We start from the raw sequence: 19,179 nt of genomic DNA, 5'->3' as shown, positions 1-19,179 counted from the left end.
AGGCAAAGGCTCCAGTGCTGTGAGCGGGACCGGAGCAGCGTTCCGCTGGAAGCGAAATTCTCCACACCCAGCCGAGAACGGAAGGATGCTGGACACCACTCGACCTCCCTCCTGCCTCTCCGCGCAGGCCCCAGCTAACCTCTGCTTGGCCAACGTCCCTCACCAGGACAGCCCCGCTCCCACCGAGCCTCCCTCACGCAGCCGGGGGGGCGGCCGCCACGGTCCTCCCACCGTCCCTAGCAGGGCTGGTGGCCGAGGGCCGCCCTCCCCTCCCGCCTCACTGCTCCGTCCCTCGCCGCGGCGGCGGCTGCGCGAAAGGGGGCGGCCCCGCCGCGCTGCCTGCCCTGCTTCCCGCCCCGGGGCGGCCCGAACTCTCGTCGCCATGCTGCCCAACACGGGGTAAGCTGCCCCAGCCCTCCTCTCTCCTCTGCGCCCCCCTGCCCACGCAGACACCCCCTCCCCTCGCCCCAGGCGGCCGCTTCCCGCCGCCCAGGCGGCGGCGGGCAGAGCTATGGGGGCCGGGGGCGAGGCTGAGGTGAACGCCGTGGTTTTTCGGCCGCCGAAGGCCTCTCGGGGCGAGGTGGGCTTCGGCCGGGGTGCGTCGCGGTGCCGGGGCGGTTTGCTGGGCGCTGGCTTGCTTCCCCCTCCGCAGGGGTCGCGCAGGACCGCGCGTACGGAAAGGGGACTGTTACACGGGCGGGTAGGAGCGCTCCCGTAATGGCGGTGCTTTTCCAGTGAGGGGTAGCGCTGCCCTGCCCCGCAGGCGTGCCGCCCGCCGCCCCCACCGGTTTTTGAGTGGGCTTCAGGCATTGGGCCGCCCGCCTGTGCTTGTGCGGCCCGCGGCGGGACCGGGGCTGCGGTCGGGGAGTTTCTGTGCGGCAGAGAGGCGCGAAGTGAGGCCAGGAGGTGGGGGCAGGTGGGGACTGGCAGAGGTCCTGGAAATCTGTGAGAGGAGCGTTTGCCCATGTCCTTGAGCGGGGCGTTTTGCAATGGAAATAGTTACTGGAGGACTGTCACCTGCATTGGGTAGTGTCACCTGCGTTGGGTAGTGTATCTGATATTTTATAGGTATTAAACTGTGTTTCTGTCTCTCTTATTCCAAGCCAGTACCTTCTTACGTGGCAATCAAATTTTCTTCCAGTATTAGGATCTTAATTTAGAGGCCTTTCCTTCAGAGCCAACACTGTTAACAGCCGGGAAGATAAGTTGTCGTAAACAGGTTTATTCATTAAGTTCCAAATGTATGTGTAAGCAAGCTGTAAAAAGTGTCCCTGATGTGGCCAGCAGGTTTCTGTATTAGCAGTCATGCCTGGTGAGAAGGGAACCTATCTTCATTTTTGTTTCCAAGATCCCCGAGACTGCAGGGCACAGAGGTGAATTTGACATTTTCTGTCTCATTAGCAGAACTCAGCAGTGATGTAAGCAGTAAAGATGCAACCTTCACAATACATAAGCAATGTTAGATGAGCACATGCTTTAAAAACTTGTAAATTCTTGGACTGCCCAGTGAATTAAGGAATAAATCCTAAATGTTAACAAGCTTCTGAGCTTGCTTAGGAGAGAAAAATGCTCTGAATTTTGGGCAGTTCTTTTGGGGAATAAACATTTTAATATTTTATCTTAAAATAAACCTTTTAAGAAGTTGGTGCACCTGGCTTTGTGGATGCTGTCATACCAACTGGGAGAGGATGAATGAAACTTCTCAAGTGAGAGACAATTAGAAATAAAATTAAGGAAGAAGCAAGAATGTTTTTTAAAAAAAGGAGTGAGAGAGTATCCAGTCAGCTCAATGTTTCAGAGGGGATGGAGTAAAAATTAATTTTCCTATTGATAGGACTTTGAACACAATTTCTGTGGGCTCCAGGGGCAGAGTTGGAGATTGTGGGTGTAGAATTGAAGGGAGGGAGCTCCAGAGCGTGAATGTAGTCAGTGGTGATTGTAAGCCTAGGGAGAAAAAGGAGATTCAGTTAGGCTGGAGATGCAGTCACGCTGAGAATAGAGAAGACGTGAGGGTGATGGCCGGTGTAGGAAAGGTTGGAGGGTAAAAGTAAAGAGAGTGTAACTGGAATTAATAGAATATGTTCCCTGACATTCTGAATAGAAGATAATTTGGGGAAAAAAGGAACTGCATCTGCGGCTGGTCTCTTCCAGATTGGATCATCAGATAATTCAGGTTGAAAGGGACCTTGAGAGGTCTCCAGTCCTACCTCTTGCTGGAAGCGGTGTCAGTTGGAAGATCAGACAGGGTTCCTCATGGGTTTGTCCATTTGGGTCTTGAAAACCTCTGGAAACAGCCCAGCCCTGCTTCATTGCCTGACTGTCATCATGGGGAGGACCATCTGAACCGCTCCAGTCAAACCATTCTTCTTTCAGTTTGAAAGGGCCTGCTACCTCTCATCCTCCTGCACTGCACTGCAGCATGTATGCTTGGCTGCATCTCATCAATCACCACATAGGTATTGGGGGGCTGATCCCCCCCAAAGCTGTCCTTCAGGCTGAACTGGCCCTGTCACACAAGGGCTGAGCCTCCAGCCATCTCTCTCTCCCTTTGTGGAACATGCTCCCATTTGTCAACACATACCTTGTATTAGGGGACACAAAACTCTTCACAGGGTGGTCTTATGAGTGCCAAATAGAGGAGCATAATCCCTTCCCTCCATCTATTGGTTGCGGTATTCTCACAGTCCAGGATGCTGCTGGCCTCTGTTGCCAGGCACACTGCTGGCTCATGCTCGGCTTGCTGTCTGCCAAGTTCTCCAAAGTATTTTCAGGCAAGCGCTCCCTGGCCGTTCAGTCCCCAGCCTGTGTCCTTGCTGGGACTACTTCTTCCCAGGTGCAGGACTGTGCATTTATCCCTGCTGAATTTCATGAGGCCTCTGTTGACATTCATCTGGCCTGTCAGGGACCCTTTGGATACCAGCCCTGTCCTCAAGCTTGTGAACCAGTTGTCATCCACCCCCGGGCATTTTGTCACCTCCTTCGGTAAAGATGTTAAAGAGGACTGGTCCAGGAATAGAGGTGGTACCCCACTTACTACTGGTCTCTGGGCACAGTATGTCTTACTCAGCACCACTCTCACAGCCTGACCAGCTAGGTTTTTTACCCATCGAGACCATAATATCTTAAACTGGATACAAAACTATTGTGAGACATGGTTCTGAAAGCCTTGCTTTCACCCACACCATTGAGCAGAGGGCCAGCTTTTACTACCAGTGTAGCAGCAGAAACCCCTGTGCCCTTGATGTCCTTCCCAAGCCTCAGCTGCAGGTGAACTTTGGTTTTACTGACATGACCCCAACATGCCTGGGTGGTATTTCTGATTCCTTCTTTGTGACCTGTCCTTGCTCCCGCTCCCTGTATACCTTTACATGTCAGCTGAGTCATGAGTTCCCTGCATAGCCATGCCGGTCTCCTGGTACATCTACTTGTCTTCCTGAATGGACCACTCTTGCCCCTGGAGGGTCTTAAAGTCTTGCCAGCTTTCCTCAGCTTCCTTCTCCTTCAGAGCTGCCTCTCACTGGACCACATCTACTTCTTCTCCAACTAAGGTGGAGTCTGCTGACCTCATATTGGTTGGTTGAAGGTAGAAGCCAGATTCTGGCCTTATTTGACTAGGGTTTTATAGTCTGAATATGTATTGCAGAGATGAACGTTGCTCACTGTGCGTGTGACTCAACTCTGGGCAGCAGTTTTTTGTGATTTGCTGTGCTGTTTTGAGATTTTTTTTTTCTTCCTGTCCTACTCTGCGACCCAATTTTGCAGAGGAAAGCTGTTTGAATTGGCACCTGCAGGGCTTCATTGATCTCCTGGGACCTCGCAGATGCCTAACTGTGCCACTGCAGGGGAAAAGCCCTCCTCCTCCATGCGCCATCCCTGTGTTACGCCTTCTGCAAGCAAACACCCTCCTAGAGAATGTTTTAGAAGGGGGTGCTCTCGGATTGGAGGGAAAAACCTGACATCTGGAGAGACAGTAATAAGTCAAGTCTGCTCAGACTGAAAGGAAAACTAATGCAAGCTTGAAGGCTGGTATATAACATTGGTGATGCAAGTGGAAAGTGAAGTTGCTGTAGCACGTAGTTTGTATGCATTCTCTAACTGGGGTTGAAAACTTGGACATCTTGCGTTTTTTTCCACCGAGTTACGGAAAGCAACGCAAGCTTTATGCAGAACACTGAAACTTGCATTCCTTCATATCAAAAAGCTGTGGTCTAAGAGACTTTATTGTCAAATACACTTTAAACTGGAATTGATCTTTGCTTCTCAAAAATTCAGTTATAATTGTTTGTGTAAGCCAGACATCCTTCTGACACTCTAGAACTTTTTAAAGTCTCCAGAGGTTTTGATTGGACCCATTTTTTTGGGGACCCATTGGATTAATATAGTTGCTGAGAAACTGTTGAAGTTAGTGTAAAACCATCAGGAGAAATAATTGACCTTTCTGAAAATTAGTTTTTGTCACTTGTGTGTGGCACCCTGTATTAGCATTGTGGTTCTGGACTTGAACTTTATACCACATTGAGAGAGCAGTTGTTTGTGTTTAGAGGGCTGTCACTAGTAAATTAGAGCTGTGTAGGTGCGTTGTCTCATTAGTAACTGGGATTTCATTTTTACAACTTACTTCTTTTCCTTGTTGGAGAAAGTAGCAGCTCTGTTGTAAAAAGTGTTGGATCATTTTGCAAAAAGGGAGAAATGTAATTGCATGATCAGTGTAACCTTCTTGCTTTGTAGTGTTTGCAGAGAATGCTATTACCTTCAGTGGTACTGTAATTTGCTGTAGCTGTAGCCATTTCTTTTGTGCTTTGGGGATGCTTTCTTAGTAAAATGATGAAGACATTTGACTGGTTGGAAGACAGCACTAATTACTTTTGCCCTTAAAGAGCCCTAAAAGTCAATGATCTACAGGTTTTGCTTTGTTCTCCCTCTTCTTTACCCTCCTCCACTTCCCCCTTCACCTTTAGGAAACTAGCAGGATGCACTCTCTTCATCACAGGCGCAAGCCGGGGCATTGGCAAAGCCATTGCTTTGAAAGCTGCCAAGGATGGTGCAAACATTGTGATAGCTGCCAAGACAGCTGAGCCCCATCCTACTCTTCCAGGGACTATCTACACTGCTGCAGCAGAGAGTAAGTTGTAATAAATGAGGGTGGGTTTCAGGTGCTGGGCTGGGTATATGCCCTAGCTTAATTGTCATACCTCCTTTAGCTCCAATTCACCTTTAATAAAATAAGCTTAGTTCTTCTCTTGCCTCCCAGGAACACTGGGAGGTATCAAAATACTACTGTAATGAAGATGTATGTGTATAGATGTGAAAAGGCTATGTTAATTGAGATGTATGTGTGTACCATACGCATTCACAGTGCTAAGATTTGGTTTTGGCTTCCTTGTTGTTTATGCAACATGTAAAAAGGTCACAATTTGAGAGTACGATTTTCAGTGCCTTCTTGAAGCATGTCATGGAATGAGAGATTCTCAGGAGGTGCATGCTGTTTGTGCCAACTGAAAGCAAGTTTTTAAATGTGTTATTTTTTAATTTTGCAGTTGAGGCGGCTGGAGGAAAGGCTTTGCCATGCATCGTTAATGTGAGGGAAGAACAGCAAATTATTAATGCAGTGGAGAAAGCTGTGAAGACTTTTGGAGGTATGGTAGGGTGTGGGGGAGGCGCTAACAGGCAGATAGTTCAAACAAAAAAAGAACAGCCTGCCTTATTCGTGCTTTTTGTCTTTAAATGCTAATGTGAAATGGCTTATTTTAAAACCAGGGATTGATATTTTGGTGAACAATGCAAGCGCCATCTCTTTGACTGGCACTTTGGAAACAGAAACAAAAAAGGTCAACCTTATGATGGACGTCAATGTACGAGGAACCTACCTTACGTAAGTGCTGAGAGAGGGAAGCAAAGTAATTGTAACAAAGTGTAGAAATGTGTGGCTGTCTTGCTGCCCTGGACTTGGAGAGCAAGTATTCTACGTGTGCTCACAGGAAATTGCCCGGTTATTGGCCAACTGATTTGAAATTAATATTTGCAAGAGTTAATTGCAAGTTGGAGTAAATAGGAGCCTTATTACAGTAGTTATTGAGTGTTCAAAAAAGCCCCTGCATGCAGGTAGGAAGCAGAAACTAGTTTATTTCAAGCAGAGCTCCAGCTTGGCTTTGCTAAATGCCTGCTCTTTCATTTCAAGCAAAATGACTAATTCTTGCATACATCAAGTGCAACATCTTGTCTGTCAGCTTCCTTCTCATAAGCTTCTTTCTTATCTTAGGAGACATTAGATAACTTACCATAGTTAAAAGAAAAATGTTAAAGGTGTAACTTAACAATCTAAAGTGTTCTTCGCCTACTTTCAAGCTTATCAATTCTATCATGTATTTAAATTACCATACAAGATTTGATTTCACAATTCCTGTGGCCCTTACTTTGCTTATGTTTTGGAAATGGATTCAGTAGGTGGGATCATCTTTAGATTTACAGGATGTCATTTAAAGTTGCTCTGTTTTAACATGAAAACTTTGATTTTGACAGAGTTCTGTTAAAACAAAAAGCCCCTAGGATGATGCAGATTCTCTAAATTCAGTTGTTGCTTGATGTGATCGGGAGCTTTTGTATCAAACTTTTATCTAGAATAGTGTCTGTCATCCTTCTTTGCGCAGACGAATCTGGTTATCGGATACTGTGATTATATTCCTCAATGTTCTTTTGCTAAGAACCAGTGAATGGATTTGGCATTACAGTAGTGTAAAAGCACACATGAATAGCAGCTTTCTGAATTAGAGAGACACATGCACAGCATGTAGATAGGATGGAGAGCGAAGGAGGGTGAAAGACAGACTCTGCTTGCAGAGTGGGATTTCTGTGCTTCCACCCTGCAGTGTCTGCTTTTGAAAGGCTGTAAATCTGAGCGGTTTTGTGCTCAGAAGGGAAAACTGGTTTTGGAGCGTGGCATTCCAGAAAATGCTTTGTGGATATCTCTTGCTAAATCTCTGCAGGGGTTCCACTGTATTGCCAGTGGCAAGCTCCATTTCCCTGTCACCATCCGACAGCAACAATCACTTTCTTGATGGTATATCTACCTATTCCAAATTAATGGAGAATTATTAAGGTCATGTTTCCTTTGGGTGCTACTCTGCCTTAGAAAGATGAAAAAGCAGGTGCTGCGTTGCTGCGAATGGAAGAGTATGTGAAAGATCAATGCCTCTCAAGGGAAATCTCAAATGATTTTTGTCATTGCTTTTATAACTGTCAGTTGGGAAGACCTAGTCAAGCATTTTAGCCTTTTCTTCCTCTTGCTTTGTATGTTGCTTCTGTTTGTAATTTGTATAGATCGGTTTTCAATTTAATGTTGAGGAATTTATAATAGCTAAAAAAAAAAGGTGTGGATTTTTGTCCCTGTGAAGGAGGTAGGGAGGGTGTCCCATCTTACAGAATATACCTGTTGACATATTCTTGGTTCTTGTGCATTAAAAAATTGAAACGTCTGTAAGTGAACCTCACACAATGCCACTGAAAAGAGTTGAGACCCCAGGACATTTAAGCAGTGTTAAATGATTTACTTTACTACTTTAGTGATTTTGCAGTTGAAGGTGTCCCTTCCATGGCTGACAGTATGCGTGGGTCCTGTTGAAATGTGTGAATAGTAGGTTAGTAGTGTAGTCCATTGCGGTGCTCTTCTCCCTGTGAAGCTTGATTAAAAATTCTCCAGCAGAGACCAAATGCAAACATGCACCCTAGTGAAGTCAAGTGACAGTTTCTATAAAGTAAAAATTACGATTTACGGATTGTGTAAATTCCAAGTTGAATGAAATAGTGACTCTTCCAGTCAGCAGAGAGGTTTTCAGTTTTGCTTGGAATATTTTTAATAGCCTTTCACTATACTGTGTTACTTCTTTAACATGGTTTTAAATAAGAAATAGGTATGTGATCGGAAGAGCATATATTTATGACTACATGATGTTCTGCAATGTTTATTTCATGTGCTGCTTTGTAGTGTTTTGTTGTGTGTGTGTGTGTCCGTCCCCCACCCGAACTATTACAAGGAGGTGATGGCTTCTGAGCATCTGGAAGATCACTTTCAGTAAATGCTGCTGCACTATTTGGAGAATGTGGTCCAGTTAGCAGGAATGAATAATAGGCCTGAGATAAGTGAGCTAGGACAAATTGTTTTGTTGTTGTTGTTCTTTGTATCAGTTAAATAATTGATACAAGGGCAGGGTCTCAACATTGGACTTTCATCAAAATGAAAATACTGGTCTGCTAGTATGGTTTTGACTGTAATTATAGGTGTTCCATAAAATAAGAGGTGACTGATCTGTCTGAATCTGTCAGGTCTAAAACGTGCCTTCCCCACTTGAGGAAGAGTAAGAACCCCCATATCCTGAACCTCAGCCCACCTATGAATCTGAATCCCATGTGGTTCAAAAACCATTGTGGTGAGTAGCATTCAGTGCCTTTGCTGTTATTTTTTGAGAATCACGTAAATACCTGGTGAAATGTGCAGGAGTGCCAGCCCAGATCTTGTATCTTTAGCACTATGTGCAGACTGGCACTAACGGTTCCTCAGGGTGTACCTCACCTAAAAGAAATTGTTCTGTGAGAAAACATAGTGCAGTTTCATGGCCTAATACGTCCTTTATGTTTTCAAGGTAAGAGTCTGCTTTTTCATGGGAATTCTTAAGACTACAAAATATTTTGTTCCAAACAGAGATTGAAACCCAAAATCTTACTTTCTTACCGATTCAGCTTCACATTTGATTTAACAGAGATAAAGCTCAATACTGTCTTTTAAAATGGAAATTAATTTTGACGTGGGAAAGGGAACCCCATTTTGTCTTGAGGTTAATGTTGCTCATTTTAAAACTGTAAAAAAAAAACTTTTTATTTTGGACACCTGTCAAGTTCAACTCCTCCAGCAAGTCCCAGTTCTTTCCCCACAAAAGTTTCCCTTCTCAAAGTAGGTAGATGACAAGGATTTAGAATTTTCCTTTGTTTTTTTCCCCTTTTTGTTTTCTATAGAATACTAGTTTGGTCGTTAGCAGCCAATATGCTTTAAACCTCTTGAAAAAATTGAGCACTCTTGTTAGTATGCTGTGTATAAAAAGCACAACAAAACCACGATACAGCTAGGTTTCAGTCACTGTTTTTGTCAAAACATGCATAGTGCTCATTTTTTTTTTAGTGAAAGATGGCAGACTACAGTTTGTACCTGCTGGGCGTGGTGGGGAGAAGGGAGAGATTTTGACTCTTGGAAGATACTGTTTTATCCCAAAAACTTAATTTTCCTTATGAACAAATAATTTCGGGTTTTTTTGCTTTGTAATTAAAGTTCTGTTGATAGAATGTAAATTTTTATCTTACTAAATAACAGGTTTCTTTATACTTCTTGTTTTAGCGTATACCATTTCTAAATATGGCATGTCCATGTGTGTCTTGGGAATGGCAGAAGAATTTAGAGGAGAAGTTGCTGTCAATGCTTTATGGCCTAAAACAGGTGATTTTTTTTTTTTTTTTTTTAATGGTACCAACATAATGGCTTTTGGTGTTTTGTCTTCTATAGATTATTTTATTTTACTGTGAATATACTTGAAACTTCTTCTGGAACTGATTCAGGAGACCAGGCAGTTCGTTTGCAGTTCATATTCTTTGTTCATCCTGCGTGGGTGCTGATTTTTATACCTAGTTCTCACTAGACCATTGCCACTTTGATCCAAACTCATCTTCAGCTAGTTTGCAACCCATGCAACCCTTTGGTTGGTTGAGGCATCTGTGTAGTATTTGGCTTGTCTGTGCTCTTTCTCATGCACCCAGGGTCTTGGTTTGGACAGAATCACAAAAGTATTAGCATGCTTTCATTAGTAGGTATTAAACGTCTGTGTATGTAGTGCTATTTCGATTCCTTGCTAGTTAAATTGGCAGAGTGTAGAAGGAACTGACAAGATACATACAACTGTAAATGCAGAAATAGTTAAAAAAACCCACCCCGTTCCTAGAAGTTTTGGTACAGTGGGCCAGCAAATGGTTGTTCGCAGAACTGTCTGCTTGCAAGTCATGGGAAACTGAAGAGCACTGTGGAAGAAAACCAACTCCATGCTCCCACATTGTATTAACTTCAGTTTGTTGTATGTGGGTCTGTGAGCGTCAGGGCTGCTGTTGGGGGTTTAGTCAGCTGTTTGCCAAAGCGGCCAGTCTCTTCACCCCAAGTACATCTACGTGCAGAAATGATACTGATGTTAAAATTGGTAAAGACAGAGGGTAATACTGCCCTTAAATGGTGTGAGTCCAGTTATTGTGTTACAAAACATTACAACAGCAGAGTTTATTCCCTTAACTAGTGGAGGGAGGGAGGAAGGAAGGGAAAATAAAAATATGAATCAAGATCCTCTTACGGGGCAAGTGTTCCAGTATAAGAAGTGTTTGTACCCAGACACTTTTCAACGTTTTCCTGTTAGGAGTTGCAGTCCCCTTTTGACTTCTGGAATGGAAGCTCTCTGATTTGCTTCCTCTAAAGTGAGGAATATGAGCAAAACTTAATTATTTCAGACCAAATCATCTGAGTTTCCTTGCTAAAATACTCTAGGTGATACTCATTTGAACACTTGGGTTAGTACGTCTGACAGACCTGGTCCTTTTTCATTGGTCTGGATGCTTGCATCCTAAATTGTCTCAGTAAATGGCTGCCTCATAATTCTGCTCACACTATGAGTTTTAACCATAGAAATATTTTGGTAAGGCATTGACTTTTTGAATGATAATGACATCATTCATGATAATTTTATCATCAAAAAAACTGTACTGTATTTTGAAGAGGATAAGATCTTCACCTTTGGTGTACTGAAGACAACTACACTTTTAACTTCAGGGTCTGTGGATTGCCTTCCTGGCAGTGGAGTGAAAGCTAACCTTTCAGGTTTTGGGTGTCTCTTGTATTTTTTTTTTATTATTTCTGAAGGATTTAGATGAAACATGCACTTGTTTCCACATACTTGCTTCTTGAGTGCTCCAGGGAAACCTCAGAAAAGTTTCAGTGAAGATTTCTGAGGATCTATCTTTGTCATCTGGAATAGAGCCATGAAACTTGGTTCTTAAAGCCTTTAACTCCCTAGACCTCATGCCCATCCCACCTGGCTTGTCCCTAAAGTGCCACTGCTAAATGGCTTTTATATCTCTTCAGAATCCTATACGTAGGAGTAATTTGATTTTTCCATTAGCAGAGATGATCTTTTATGTACTGTTTTGTGTTCTTTGGTCACTAACTGATTAAGTAAGGTAAATTGTATGTGAGAGTTAGGGACAGTGAAGGAATGAATCCATTCGGGCAAAGAGACATGGTATCAAGCTGCAGACAACATTACTAACTTGATGTATTTTCTCATGCAAAAGGTGCTACAAGGTTACCTGTCTCTTGCAAATGCGCATAGTTACATGCAGCATAGGCACTTCACATGCACTCTCCACAGCTTTCTGATTTTTCAACACCACCTTCTCTATGATTCTGGATATGCTGGAGAAAACATCCACTACTATTACAGAAATGAGTCGGCAGTTTTATGTGTCCCAATGTACTGTTGAAAGCTAAAGAATTCTTCCTGCGGACACCAGCTGGTTATACTAGGTCTTTATTTTGCAATGTAGGTGTTTTACCCCACCCAACTGAATAATTTGGCCTCCTATTTTTTCATGGCAAGGGAAAACAGAACCTGAGAGAATTTGTCCGCCTGCTCAGGATGAGAAATTTTTCAGAGGGATGGCTAACTTTATAGGCAGATTTTACATTAAGGCTTATGTTAGGTAGTTGAGTACTTAGTTATTAATAATAGTTATTTCTTTCCAGTGTTTGCCTATGCTGTAGCATTCCAAATGTCAGTAATAGTACCAATGTCCCAGATGTGGTCTGCTATTAAAGGATGTTTATGATTGTATGAAACTTCTACAAAATCTGACATTCTAACTGGCGGGGGAAACCCAAACCAAAGAAAGGTTCTTGTGCATTAGAGTGCCACTGTGGCCTTGGTAACATATTTGTACCTGCGAAAATAAGTGAGAGGATAACACTCTGCAGAAGCTGGCAATTCTTGTACAGTGCAGCTAATATCTGTTCCCCTCAGGAAGCTCCAGAACATGAGGCTTGGAAGTGCAGGAAGATTCAGTTTACAAATGACAACAGTATATTCTAATGAATGCTTTCTTAAAAAAGATTTATCTCTGTGAGATGCTGCAAAGTAATTAAAAAAGTAATTAAGCTTTCTGTGAAATCAAAGGTATGCAGACAGCTTTGTGTTTGCTGAATCCATTTTTGATCGTTCAGTTTAAGACTGTTAGAAACATTAGATGAGCTCTCAGAGTTTGTATAAACCTGTGATGCCTCCAGGAAAACTGATGTGCCTTCAAGTATAGAAGAGGATAATAATGTGCAAATTCTCCAGTACAAAAAAATGTTTGTTTGAAAGATTTCTTTTTCAAAAGTGAGAAAGTTAACTACTTTCATGTGGTCACCAGAGAGATAGTTACAGACTTCCATGGTGTCTAAAGTACAGTTGCAAAGTTCTTAATTAAAAAATCCACTATAATCTCATACAAATGCGATTAGCCTCAGTGCTAGTATGGATGCCAGTATCTGTTGATTAATCCAACTCTTTAAACACGTGAAAGTATGCTGGTAATGAGAAGCCAGGAGCTCTCCATTTATCTGAAAGTTGAAAGAGGAAACCTACCAAAAGGGCAAGGGGCAATCAGTGAGAGTGCATATGAATAATAAAGATATCCTGGGGTGGAACTGGAAGACGTTTTGTGTGCATTAGAGGAAAACCAACAGCACTTCATGTAGGTGGAACAATGTGCAGCCAGACTATGAGGCAGTGCCTGTTTAAAACCTTTTTGCTTCAGTCTGTGGACATAGGCTTACTGTGCTCAGAAGAGTAATAGCTGACAGTAACAGAGAAGTGGAAGAAGCATGGGCCAGGAAAAGTGAACTGGTTAATGAATCCTCAGAATAGTGGAATATATTCAAGTCAACAGAACCTGGTAAATTTCATCAGAGTGTTTGACAGAAATGCTCTCTGAATTGTTAGCAGTTATTTAAAAAAACATTTTAAATCTTGCAGGACAGATTGCATTTCAAAGAAATTCTCAAAAATTCTCAAAAAGAGAACCAAAGAAAGGCAAATATATTTCCTATCCTTAAAAATGAGAAAAAGACCTAGGGAGACCTAGGTTTATGTACAGTATATGAATTCGCACTTTTTATTTAGGTGCGTTGCGTACTTACGGCAGTTCAGTTGATCTGAAAAAAGAAGTGGAGGTTGGTCAAAGGTAAATGAAACCTAGGGGCTAATCCTCACCACAGGAGATTAAAATACGTGAGTCAACAAGGACATCCACCCACTCTTGCACTTTCCTAGAAAACACTTTGATAGGATCTCCCTGGCCAGCATTGACAACTGCCGTCCTTTTTCCCAGTTCTTACTTTGGAAGTTGAATTATCCAGCTCAGATAGGTGTGTATTCTTTGCCTTTTAAGGGGTGTTGTGATCATTTCTGCATCAAAGGAGCTGTTACTTTGTGTGGAATGGAAACACTAAAAGGAGGACAAAAGTGATTTAAAATCAGGCTTATCCTTCTGCCTTCAGGATCTGTAAGATCCTGGCATAGGAGAGGATTTGCAAATCTGTCCCAAAGCTTAGGGGCAGAGTGTTGAGTCTTAAACAGCAGATGGGGAAAAAGTCATGAAGCAGAACTGTACGAGGGGAAAACAGTAACATGACAAATGCCAAAAGCTATAAGCAAACAGCCTCTCTGTGGAGCAGGATGAAGGAAGAATGAAATGGATACCTCAGCCTGGAAGAGCAAATTACGGACTTAGACTGGAACATGCCACAATGTTAGTAGCTCCCTTGGGGGAAGCATAAAGAAGGCTAATGGAATGGTGCGGAAGTTAGTAGAATTGGTTAATAAAACAACCAGAAGCTTAGGAGATCTGGATTTTATTTTTGATTCTAACACAGCCTTTCTATGGACTATTGAACAAGCTGAGTTTTTGCTATTTGTTTTCTCATTAACTTGAGACACAGTTTGGTATCTCATGGGAGTTACTACAAAACTAAACTTAAGTATCGGGATTTTCGGTGTGATAATCACCAAAGGAAATACCTCTTAATGAATGATGTATCATACATTCACTTTGAGAAAAATGGTTGTCCTATTAGCTTTTAATGTCCTGAATAACCTGCAGGAAATCTAGGGAGCGGGGAGAACTGATAAAGAGATAGAGGGATGTGAATGTCATAAAAAGTCCTGCCCATTATTCCACTTTTTGATTACTTCAATAGTTTTCTGTTTTTTACTGTCGCTTGCAGAAAATTATTTGTTGGTTGGTAGTATTTCATAGCTTTGTCCTCTTACAACTTCCTTTTGTGTGAAAGGAAAACAAAGTTTATGTACTTGCCAGACAAATGGGAATTTCATGTCATCGGTATTAAAGGTTTATTTTCTTACCCTCCAAACTTTTTAGCCATACATACAGCTGCTATGGATATGCTGGGAGGATCTGGAATTGAAAAACAGTGCAGGAAAACGGACATCCTTGCAGATGCTGCATATTGCATTTTGACAAAACCAAAGAGTTTTACTGGAAACTTCATTATTGATGAAGTTCTGCTGAGAGAAGAAGGAGTTAAGGATTTTGATGTCTATGCAATTGCACCAGGTAAAACAGATCTTTCAGATGAGAAGTAAGTTCAGGAAGGAGGGGAGGCCGTATGGAGAATATTAATATAGTTTTGGTTCTAGGAGGTCTTAAATTACTTTGTAAAAAGTTGCTTTGTCTTTCAGAACATGTCTTCCTGGAAAGAACATTTGAGATTGTAACCATCAAGTGCCTATTCCATTAAAAAAATAATTTAATGGAAAGAAAATGTACCTGCACTGTAGATGCATATATTACTAGATAGTTTTGTGGGGGTTTTTTTTCTCAAATGTTTTTCATTGCAACTTTAAGAGACTTCTAGGTCCTCTAGATTTTAAATGAACCAAACTTTAAACATGTTATTCCATGCTATGTCTTTCCTTCAAATCGTAGTTTATTTGCTGATGAACTTGGCTGTAGTTTCATATGGAATGGATTCCTGTTTGTGCTGTCCAACTTTACTTGGACTTACTATTACATTTTTCCTCCCTCAGGTCACCCACTGATGCCTGACTTCTTCTTGGATGTTGAAACTGGCATGACAGACACGAAACAAGAAGGATATGGTAGGGAGAACACTGTGTGTAAAAGTCAGTCATTTCTGACAATAATGAATGCCCTCTCTAATTCAGGTTGCTTTTTCTTTTTTCTTTTCTCTCAAGAGCTCGGACTCCACTCAAGCTATTGGGTAAAAACCCTTTACTTATTTGGAGGGTAGGAGTTATGGAAGTGCCTCTGTACAAAGAGCTAGGGAAAGAATGTTACCTCCTGCAGTACTTTCATGGTATGAAATCAGTGCCTTATTTTGAAGAACCCTTTTTTAACCATCTGAATTGTGGTCGTATGAAGGTATGAAGTAGATACTGCTGGAAGAAGAAATCAAATGGCAAACAAGCACATTTTACAGGAGTGTCTCATTGGCCATGCTAAATATATGCAAAAAAACATGACCTCAAACCTCCATTGCTTCTTAGATGAAACTTGCGCAATTCACACAATGTAAATACCTCTTAGATGAAACAGAGAACTCTTTTTTTAGAAAAGCATCAGTTTTGCTTTTTCAGAATTGTAGTGTATCAAGTTGTGTCATTCAACTGAGGATGCTGAACAGGTTTCATAGGAGTGCCAAAATAGGGGTAAGAGGAGGGCAGGGGAGTCAACGTTTGAACAGGCCCTTTGCTCTAGAAATACTATTTGAGCAATCGCACTAGGACTGTTCTGGCAGGGACGCAGGGTATTGGTTCCCTGGGCCTCGCAGTAGCAGGCAGGTTATTCCATAGGGCCTCACGGAATGGTCCCAGCTATTTTTTGGTGCTGAAGACACCCAAGAGACTTTCGAGAGCATTTTTAGAGGCTGCTTAACTTGATCGGCCTCATAAATTGCAAATGCTGTCCTGTATGGTGGAATGGACGTCCTGCTGCGCTATAGTGAAATGGTGATGAAAGCAGTGAATTGATTTACAGGCTAGAGGCCTTTGCAGAAGAATTAATGGAAATATCCATGTTCTTGTCAAGACAGTCAAGACCAGGAGTATTTGGAGGCGAAAGTGGTGTTTATTAAGGACGCCGATTTATTTTCTGTGAGCGTGGTCAGGCACGTATGGATTGCGTTAGAAAATGATGTGCTGTGGAAGCATTTGTAATGAACTGTGAACAGCCAGAATTTTGCTGTGGTTTTATTTTCACTTTTCTTTTGACATATGGGGAAGTGAAAAATATTGCAGAATTACCTTTAGTGCTCGACACCTGTTCAGGTGCCCAGGTGCTAAAAACCTCCTTTGCCAGTATTAGTCCTGAAATGGGAAAACACTCATTAAACCTTTTCCAACGGAGTTCTCTACTAGAGTGCTTCTACATGCACTTTCAAAGCGTGTGCATTTGAAGGAGAAAAACAAGCTCTTTCTTGCAGGTGCTTCCCAGGCGTTCAAAGAGGAGAAGAAACTAAGCGGTGAAGGCGCGGATGGGGCTAAGGCTGACAGAGAATCTGCCTCAGCCAAGCCACCGAGTGCTGTGGCAGAAACATTCAGAGTTATTCAGGGGGCAATGAGTGAAGAGTACGTGAGAACTACTCAGGGTGTCTTTCAGTTCGAACTGTCTGGTAAGACCACCACTTGTGAAACCTTCACTTGCTCAGGCTGCTAGCAGAAGGCGCTCGGCGTTTTCAAACCGAGACGCTCACCTTTTCCAGCCGATGCCCAGGGAGACCACCTTGTGTTCTGTCCTGCCTGCTGCCCCTTCTGGGGACCAGCTCCGGCAGGCGCAGGAGGCCGCGGCCGCTCCGGGCGCGCAGGCAGGCTTTGCCGCAGCGCTGGCCCTACCACACAGGGCCGGCGTGGCGGCGGACAGGGGTGCTCGCCGGGCCGTTCGTGTCAAAAGCGCCAGCTGCCACCAGCTCTGCCAGCAAAGCGCTGCCTTTGGGCTCTGCCGCCCGTGCCCCCCATACGCGGTGCTGTGGGGCGTCTGCCAGAGGCTGGCGGTGCCTGCCGGCGGGACGGGGACGAGCGGCGGCTCTTGCAGAGCCCCACCGGCCTGTGTCGCATCATGTTGCATCATGTCGCATCATACGGCTGGACTTGATGATCTTAAAGGTCTCTTCCAACCTCTGTGATTCTGTGATTTTATGTAACGGCTCCCAGTGGCCACGGCAGCGGCCGTCTGACAGGGAAGAATCGGGAGGGCGCGGCACTCGTTGCTGCCCTGTCACCTCTCTCCGCTCTCTGTCCAGGTGATGAAGGAGGCACGTGGTATATTGACCTGAAAACCCAGGGTGGGAGCGCTGGTTTCGGAAAGCCTCCTGTGACGGCCGATGTGGTTATGAGCATGTCGAGCGCCGACTTTGTGAAAATGTTCACAGGTGAGTGAGAAAGGCATGTGCCAGGGCGGACGCGCGTACCGGCGCCCGGAAAACCGTCTGCCGGCGGGCGAACAGGCAAGCTGCTCGCCGTGTGGTCCTGGGCTGGAGGAGCTTTCGGCCTTTTGCGGCTCAAGTGAAAGGGTAGGCCAGAACTCCTTGGCTTTTTCTGAACTCTTCTGGCCCAGGAACAGGCAGAGCACAAAGGCTGATACTGCTATTATTAACTAGGTACTGAAATTTCAGCAGGGAGCGTAGCTTCAGAAAGAGTCCAGCCAATCTGTTGGACCTGTGTTCTGCACACCTCTAATATGTGCTGCCTCACTGTGCACTGCTTTTACAGCAGAACTGTGTAGTAGTATAGCTGCTAGGTCTCACTGTAGTGGCATTACATTTTCCTGTGCACAGGCTGTCTCCAGTTCCTTTTCGTTTCCTGATGGTTCTGTTTCTTCTTTTTAGGTAAACTAAAGCCAACCTTGGCCTTCATGTCAGGAAAGTTAAAGATTAAAGGTAACATGACGCTGGCAATAAAGCTTGAGAAGATGCTGACACAGCTTAACTCTAAACTGTGAGGGGAAACCCTTACTAGCACAACAGTGGCCTTTCATGTGTAACTGCAATGCTGTTTTAAAATGGTAGCCCTTTTTTTTCTTGTATGCAATATAAGTATGGATAAAATGTGAGATTTTTAGAGAAGAAATAACTCCGTCTGATTAATAAAAGAAGGTGTTTGTGATTAAACAAATTCTTTCTCATGAATACAACTGTTGAGTTGTGAGTGGTTTTTTTCTGCTGCTCTGGACCAGTGCAGGACACCTGAAGTGACTTTTTTCCCCACTTAGTTGCTCCACACGTCCCATAAAAAGGGCGGGAGCAAATACCACCCTGCGAATCTGTTTCTGTGGTAGAACTGCCATACAGAGATCCCTGAGCTGGCTTAGAAATGGAAACAATGTGGTCGTTTTAGCAGGGCCTAATACACCTAGTAAATGAACATCTCATCACTTTTTTTTTTTTTTTTTTAATTTCCTGAGTTATTGTGTCTCTGCATTGCAGTGAGCTAGGCTGCACAGACATACCTAGCGATACACAGGGGTTTTTTTTGCACAAAGTTACATATGCAGATGTGTGCAGAAACACACACAGACGCTCCTCTGCCCCTGACTGCTGCAGGCAGGGTGCTGCCTTCCACGGCACCTTCACATAGCATCGTGGGGATTAACCTACGTCTCTGCAGCCAGCCACTTCCCTTTCCTTCCCTTTAGCTGGTACAGATTGATGCTGACAAGTGAAAGGACGTGTACCCCCACTCTGTAAGTGCAACTTTGTGTAACGGCAGCTGCCAAGCCCGGTGCATCAACCTCTTAAAAGGTTTATTCAGTGTCCTCAAAAGAGCTGCCCAGAAATCAGAGCATTTTTCTCTCCTAAGCAAGCTGAGAAGGATTTTTTTCTTAATTCACTGGGCAATCCAATAGTTTTACAAGTTTTTAAAGCATGTGCTTATCTAACATTGCTTATGTATTGTGAAGGTTGCGTCTTTACTGCTTCCATTGCAGTTGAATTCTGGTAATGAGACAGAAAATGTCAGACTCACCTCTGTGCCCTGTAGTCTTGGGGATCTTGGAAAAAATGAAGACAAGTTCCGTTCTCAGTAGGCA

At 43.5% G+C, this 19,179-nt stretch overlaps 1 protein-coding gene across 1 annotated transcript; it reads left to right on the top strand.

Moving 5' to 3' along the window:
- Window positions 1-382: 382 nt before the first annotated feature.
- On the top strand, window positions 383-18,093 carry HSDL2 (hydroxysteroid dehydrogenase like 2; the record flags this gene model as incomplete). The annotated part of the gene is made up of 11 exons (XM_082012956.1): window positions 383-399; window positions 4,959-5,122; window positions 5,538-5,636; window positions 5,758-5,872; window positions 8,320-8,423; window positions 9,383-9,481; window positions 14,497-14,691; window positions 15,165-15,236; window positions 16,580-16,768; window positions 17,396-17,524; window positions 17,981-18,093. 11 exons carry the CDS (start codon window positions 383-385, stop codon window positions 18,091-18,093), a joined length of 1,296 nt encoding a protein of 431 aa, XP_081869082.1.
- Between the last annotated feature and the right edge of the window lie 1,086 nt (window positions 18,094-19,179).

This window comes from Phaethon aethereus, assembly GCF_964289735.1.
Source record: "Phaethon aethereus genome assembly, chromosome: Z".
NCBI lineage: Eukaryota > Metazoa > Chordata > Aves > Phaethontiformes > Phaethontidae > Phaethon > Phaethon aethereus.
This window is presented reverse-complemented; position numbering and strand designations above follow the sequence as displayed.